General features: G+C 30.6%; 1 protein-coding gene across 2 annotated transcripts in view; it reads right to left on the bottom strand.

The window, feature by feature from the left end:
• The window catches only part of LOC122261113 (protein regulator of cytokinesis 1), a 9,991-nt gene that overhangs the window by 711 nt on the left and 1,780 nt on the right, over positions 1–7,500 (bottom strand). Inside the window, exons 4-14 of one of the 2 annotated variants that reach the window (XR_006223886.2) lie at positions 7,182–7,325; positions 5,464–5,577; positions 4,708–4,863; positions 4,170–4,334; positions 3,889–4,036; positions 3,315–3,538; positions 3,043–3,201; positions 2,559–2,753; positions 1,997–2,104; positions 1,063–1,200; positions 1–843 (exon numbers count right to left, since the gene is read on the bottom strand). The exon at positions 1–843 is cut by the window's left edge and continues 711 nt beyond it. Coding sequence is in view for 1 of the 2 variants with exons in the window: in XM_043028625.2 (XP_042884559.1) it covers positions 517–843; positions 1,997–2,104; positions 2,559–2,753; positions 3,043–3,201; positions 3,315–3,538; positions 3,889–4,036; positions 4,170–4,334; positions 4,708–4,863; positions 5,464–5,577; positions 7,182–7,325 (1,740 nt within the window). In the remaining variant the exon portion in view is untranslated. The remainder of the gene's footprint in view (positions 844–1,062; positions 1,201–1,996; positions 2,105–2,558; positions 2,754–3,042; positions 3,202–3,314; positions 3,539–3,888; positions 4,037–4,169; positions 4,335–4,707; positions 4,864–5,463; positions 5,578–7,181; positions 7,326–7,500) is intronic. The other variant, XM_043028625.2, reaches the window with a different exon arrangement.

The following is a 7,500-nucleotide window of genomic DNA, read 5'->3' on the forward strand; positions in this document are numbered from 1 at the left end:
ATAAAATAATCAAGTTCCCACCAACAGTAGTCAACCATGCAATAAAATTATATACACTGCAAAAATCTAAAGATGAAAGCAAGACCAGAACATTGTTGAAGAAGCCTTCACAGTATAAGGCTGACTGCTATAAACAATGCACCATATGGTTTTAGACAACACTATATAAATACTATATCATTCTTGCTGGGGATTTTTTCCGTATAAAGTCATGTCTCAAATCACCTAAAGGAAGTATACAAAATATACAAACTAACTGACTCTAAAAGAACAAAATTTAGATCTTTAAAAAAATAATCTTCATAAAACTATCTTTATTTGAAGTATTTTAGAGGAAATAAAGGTAGATCAAGATGAATCCCCCAGTTCTTTAAGAAAAAGACAGAATCATGAAGAGACTACAAAAAAACAAAACATTAAGAAAATATACAAGATAATATACAATTATACTTATGCTATGTTGTTTCTGTTGTTATCAGCAAAAATCCTTTTCTTTTTGTAAAGTAAAAATACATGTTAAATAAGGAAGTGGACTGGATGTACTTTATTACTAAATCCTTTATGAAAGAATGGTTTGCCATGTGGAGCCAGTGCTCCTTGTTTCAAATGCAAAGATGGCTGGGAAGCCACTCGTCTTAAAGTGCCTTTATCAGTTGGTAATCTGGACATCCAAGGGGCCTGCTTGCCTCGTACGTGCGCTTTTCGGGGAGACGCAAGGTTAAGGGTTTCCTTCAATCTTCGGACTCTCATCTGATCTTCTGGTGGATGGCTTTTCTCAGGGGATGGGTCATCCATGAGTGATGAGTGTATTATTTCTTCATTACACCTTTCATCAATACCAGCCTTTTTGAAGAGCAAGAAATCACTATAGTATCATTAAGCTACAAAAAGTGTTCCTGCTAGAAAAGTAATAATATTTATTTAGATGTTTTTAAAAATACAAACAGAAGAATTAATGGACATTATTTACAATCAATCTTAATCTTAAAAAAAATTGTTTATAAAGTAAAAAAAAACAAACACAAAAAGCAGAGACAATCATTCAGCGTGACACCAACACACCTTTAGGACCCAGACAGGCACGAAGACAGTTAGTGGTTAAAGCACAGACATAAGCTATAAGAATGACTTCTCTGCTTCTGAACTAGCTTGGTCAAGAGTTGTACTGTTGAGACATTCCCTGCTACTTCTTAAGTTGTCCTGCAAACATAATGCTGTTACTGTAATTCATAATTTCTCTAAAGAAATACTTTATCTAAAATGTTTTCATTTGAAGTGAACACATAAAATAATTGGCAATCCTGACAGTTTTTTATTTTTATTTTTTATGGACATAAAGAAAAGCATATATATATATATATATATATATATATATATATATATATATATATATATATATATATATATATATATATATATATATATATATAATATATATATTATATATATATATATATATATAATATATATATATATATATATATATATATATATATAATATTATATATATATATATATATATATATATATATATATATATATATATATATATATATATAATATATATATATATATATATATATATATATTATATATATATATATATATGTATATATTTATATATGTATATGTATATATATACATATATATATATATATATATATATATATATATTTTATGTATGTATATATATATATTTAGATATATATATATATATACATATATATATTTATATATATATATATGCATGTGTATTTTCCACAACTGCACAAGTATTCATGATAAAACATATTTATTACTTGAGGTTAGTACAATGATTGTAACAAAGACAGCCATTTCTTTAAAGAGAGAAGATTAGAAAGAATAAAGATATAGAAGATATATTTACAAAGTTCTCAAAGCACTGAAATCACCCAACCCACGTTCACAAATAAAAGCTAAGTGACTAAAGATACTACATATTTATAACACAAGTAACAAAAATAATTCAACTTACTTCAAATCTGTCATATGAGATAGTGGTTTGTAGGCTCGTATCAATGGATGACAGCGTTGGTGGACAGAGTAGGCCATTACGTTCCGTAAGCGGTCTAGTTCTGGGCGTCTGTCAATTAGTTGTAAGTTTATCTGAACCTTGAATCTAAATACCATATAGAGACCAAGAAAATTGTGTAGGTAACTGTTTACCTACAAACATTATGCTTATCTCCCTTTGTTACAGCCTTTATAATGCATGCACATAGTTTTCAGATAATGCTGGACATTGTTCAATCAAAATCCCCTGAATTCCCTCCTCAATAATTCCTAGGTGTTTGAGGTGTTGATGTTGGTGACTCTTGCAGCCTTGTACTATTCCAGTAAAGAGCAGTGATGATATGTAGCATCTACATAATTATGAATAGGCTTATTCATGAATAAAGACCGAAATGTAAAGTAAATTATGGGCCTTTAATGATATTTTGGAAAAAAAATGGACATTAAAATGAAAAAATAGAGAATGGACTTTTTTTTAATATTACATAAAGACTCATGTACTTCCCATGACACATGTTAATTACCTTGGTAGGTGAGCGTAGTGTTGATTTTGAAGGGGACTTAAACAGAGATACACCCTGACCACCATGCTGTTTCATCTTTTTTGTGCTTGCTGTATCTTCACCTTCACGACACCTTTTCTTACTACTTGCGAGTCCAGCTGGAGTTTTGGGGTTATGTAGAGCCGGGCGTTTCACCTCACTAGCCCCTTTAACTTGCTGATGTATAAGGGAAAAACAAAAAATAATTGAACATTATTCACAAGTGCAGAGTGACAAAACTAAATCAGAATATCTTTTTATTTTCTGATGTAATAACTAAGAAATAATCAATATAATTATAAGCAGGAATAAAGAAACAGTACACTTAGTCCCTTACTGATTTAAAAGGTTTTAAAATTTGTAGTCGGTCTCACAACAAAAAAACTAATACTAGCTTAAAGCCAAAGTAAATAAAATGTTGTCACCCCTAGAAAGTACAGAATTTCATGGCATTCACCAAACTTACTCTTTTATTTTTTTCTGCCTCTTTCTTTATATCATAATTCTCCCAAAGCACTCGAATATAATCTTCCAAAGGTGCACCATTAATATGGAAGGGTCTTCCCTCCTGCTGAGCCCAAGCATTGCCACTCTCAAGTAAAGTCTCCTGGACTCTCGGGAGCTCCTGTAAGTCAGAAACACAAGACCTGTATCTAAAAAAATTATTGATAAAATAACCAAATCAATTTACAGAAGACAAATTAAGGAACACTGCTGAAAATACTGGAAAATACTTACAGTTCTCACTTTCTTCTTAGCCTTCTCTTCGAGCAGCAGCGCTCCACCTCTTGTGTTGAAAAGACGGCTAGGATCCTTGGCCCGTTCCTCTAACTCCAACATGTGATTATAAAGATCCATAAACTGTGTAACCAATATATAAATATCCTCATTGGCTTCATAGTGTTTCTTCCACTTAAAGACTTCTTTTTCATATGCTTCTAGAACCTCCTCACTTGCTTCATCTGTTTTGGTGAAGAAAGTGGTCTACAATAAATACAATATCTATATGTTAATAAGGCAACCCTCTCTTTCAGGAGCTGAATCTCTGAAAAGTGTGACACCTGAAATATATAACCTTTATTTTCTTTATATCATTCTAATATAATTTTAAATGTCATAACTACTCCTGGATTCATCTATCCCAAATTAAAACTGTTCAAGTGAATGGCTATCCAAATTCCACATTTAATATTCTTTGTAAACTTCTCAAAAAAAAAAAAAAAAAGATACTATATTCTTTGCAAATGTCAGCATCACAATTTGCACATATCACACATTCAACCAATGAGCTCAAGGTATCATCATCAATAACCTGCTTGCTGATCCAGAAACTTCTTCCTCTCTTCCTCTCCAACATAGCATTTCTCCCACCAAGTAGCTAGTTCTTCTTGTAACTTCTCTATGAATACAGACAGATTCTGAAGGCGTAGCAATCTGAGTCTCTCTAGCTCTTCCTCTAGCTGTTGACAAAAAAATATATATATAAATATATATATATATACTGCTTATATCAACTGCATAGAATAGTTTTTTTTCTAGAACTTTCTGCAATTCCAAAAATATAGCAATATGTCATGTAGGTGAAAAAAGGACCTTTGCAATGTTTGAGGGAGTGTGCTTAGGCGCCGTAGAGAGGAAAGCCTGTTGTTCTTCAACTGGTATTTCTAAAGCAATCCACAGCCAGTTGATTTTCTCCCGAAGTTCTAATGATTTAGCCTCATTTTCATTAACACGGAACTCAAGGTCACTGTGAACACCCTAAAAGGTAGTGATGATGATGGTTAAAAGAAATTTAAGTTATACATACATTCATAGCTTATAGCAATTTATTCAGAAGAGAGAGTTATGAATTTATTATATACTACTACATCCTATGGTGTATTCAGTAAATTCAATGTTGTTATTAAGATATATGGTAAGATACCATTACTTTGCATAAAGTTTATCCATGAAGCAAAGATATTTTCCACATGATTTTACACACCATTATTATATATTAGTGAAATTAAGTTGCAAAGAAGAAAAAAAAAAGAAACTGCATTTATTATCACACATGGTCTCTTACATTCAAGTCTCACAAATGTTTTATTCAAGGAAAATTAGAACACAAAGAAATCAAATACAACCATACCCTCATCTGTTGCAAATATGCTTTTCCCAGGGGAAAATCATCATCATCAGAGCAAATGATATCTTGGCAGAAAGAATCGTCTGGTGGCTGTTCTAGAAGCTCCAGGAATTTCAGTATCCCTGCCTTCAGACTTCTAAAATTCTTCTCTCGTTCTTCCTGAAAATCATGAAAACTTTAACACATCTACTCAGAACATTTGGCCCTTAAATAGCTTGGTTAGTGATATTGAGGACTAAATTAATTTTAAATCCAGCAATACATCTTTGTAATAATAGACATTTGTCATGCACTTATGGAGAAGATAAAAAGGATATTCAAAAGTAGAAAGGACTGACAAATGACCTCCAACAACACCCAAAATCCAGTTTTACAGATACAGAAGTCTACTACAGTGTTTTATGAGAAAAAATTAATAAATGACCCATCTTTTATGATGAAGCCTCTATTTGAATCCTAGATTCAAATGCAGATTCAGTTTATCATCAAAATCTCATCAGTTGGTCCTGAGTCAAGACCAACTCACTTATGAATTTTCCTTTATTTTAGCATAATTCTTGTAACAAATTCAAGTGAAAACATTAGTTCCTCCTTTCAGAAGAGGAAACAATACGAAAAACAATAAAACAATTAATCAATATTACAAAAAAATAAAGACCACAATGCTTGCTGCTATTTTCACTGAAGCTGCTCTCCTGAAAGAATTTCCACATGACAAGTATAAATCATCATTATAAACTGCACTCTGTGACAAGGTACCTTTTCTGTTTCCATGGATTTCACATGTTCTTCAACACTCTTTATATCTTCAAGTGATGGAATCAGGCCAGCAGGAATATAATATGGGGTTTCACAAAGTAATTCACAAATTCCCTGGAAATATATTCTAAGATTAAAAAACAATCAAGTAGCAGTCCTATTCATAAATTTTAACATAAAATAAGGAATACTATACTTTCTATGTAAACTTGTAACTCACTAATAAGCTCAACCCATGCAGACGGGTGTCATGACATACTTGATATAAAATTTTCGGCTTGACACCAGGCATTATGATGTACATGTTGATAACTGTCAAGGTATATTTGACATTTGGGGAGGGTGGATAATTGTATTATTAAATTATTACACTATGAGTAAAAAGTCTATTTAGTGACTGATGATGGCAACTGAAATATTTATTACTAAAATTGCCATAATATTCACCAAAACAGGTTTAGTTTAAAATGACAAACACAGATGGCATTACTGACTCCTAGATATGTCATAGATCTATCCCCATCTGCAATGGGTTAACTTCTGGTAAACGTGAACCACCAAACTGACAATAATTTCAATATATTGCAGCAATAGGTTTATCAGACAAAATCAATTCTAGGTATATAATCATTCTTTCTCACTTTGTTTATCATTACATGAGAGAAAATTCTGCTTTGGTTATAGTAATGTTAGCTTTATGATGTCTTGGTCTTATACCAAAAAAGAGTGAATGTTAACACTTCTCTTATACAGTAAAGCCCCGTCCACACCAGGATACTTTGTTTGGAAACATTGTTTCCAAACTGTATGCAAACTGTTTGGAAACTGTATGGAAACAGTTTGCAAACTGTTTGGAAACATTGTTTCCAAACAGTTTGCATACCGTTTGGAAACATTATTTCACCTGTATCTGTTTCCCATCCAGAATGGGAAACATTATGTGTGTGTGTTTTCGCGCGCGTGGTGACAATGAATCACTCAGTACCCGCACGAGGCTTGGAGTGACCATGTGGTCAACAGAAAAAAAACTCCACAATTAATTGAATTACTCCATTCATCCCCAGTATTGTGGGGAGAATATATGTATATGTATATATATATATATATATATATATATATATATATATATATATATATATATATATATATATATATATATATATATATATATTATATATATATATATATATATATATACTATATATATATATATATTATATAATAATATATATATATATATATATATATATATATATATATATATATATATATATATATACTATATATATATATATTTATTATAATCATACATAATATATATATATATATATATATATTTATTATAATCATACATAATATATATATATATATATATATATATATCATAATCATATTATAATATATATATAATATTATAATCATGTATATATATACAATATGTATATATATATATATATTATATATATATAATTATATATATATATAATATATATATATATATATATATATATATATATATATATATATATATATATATATATATATGTATATATATAGACGACTATGAGGTGTGGACAGGAAACATTGTTTGGAAACTGTTTCCAAACAGTTTGCAAACTGTTTGGAAACAAGTTTTCAGAAACAGCTTGCATACAGTTTGGAAACAATGTTTCCAAACAAAGTATCCTGGTGTGGACGGGGCTTAAGTAACAACTTACTTCATCCTTTTCTTGCAAAAGCTTCAGAGTATCCAATCGCTGTTCCTTTAGCTGTTGAAGTTGATCCACTCTCTCTTGAAGAAATGTGTCTAAATCCAATAAGGTCAAACCCTCTACCGCATCTTCTGGGACTATCCCAAGACCCTCAAGGGAAATAACAGGTTTGTCAACATACAATTCCTCATAAGTTACAAAGTCAGGGATAGTCTCATAGTGTCTTCCTCTCTCCTCAGAGGAGAGAGAGCCACTGGTCAAAGGCTTAACTTTCATAAACAATAAAATAAAGGCTGTGATCATTTTTATAGACACTGACCTCAAA

This window comes from Penaeus japonicus, unplaced genomic scaffold, assembly GCF_977035675.1.
Source record: "Penaeus japonicus unplaced genomic scaffold, GWHDUDI00000001_assembly GWHDUDI00000002, whole genome shotgun sequence".
Lineage (NCBI taxonomy): Eukaryota > Metazoa > Arthropoda > Malacostraca > Decapoda > Penaeidae > Penaeus > Penaeus japonicus.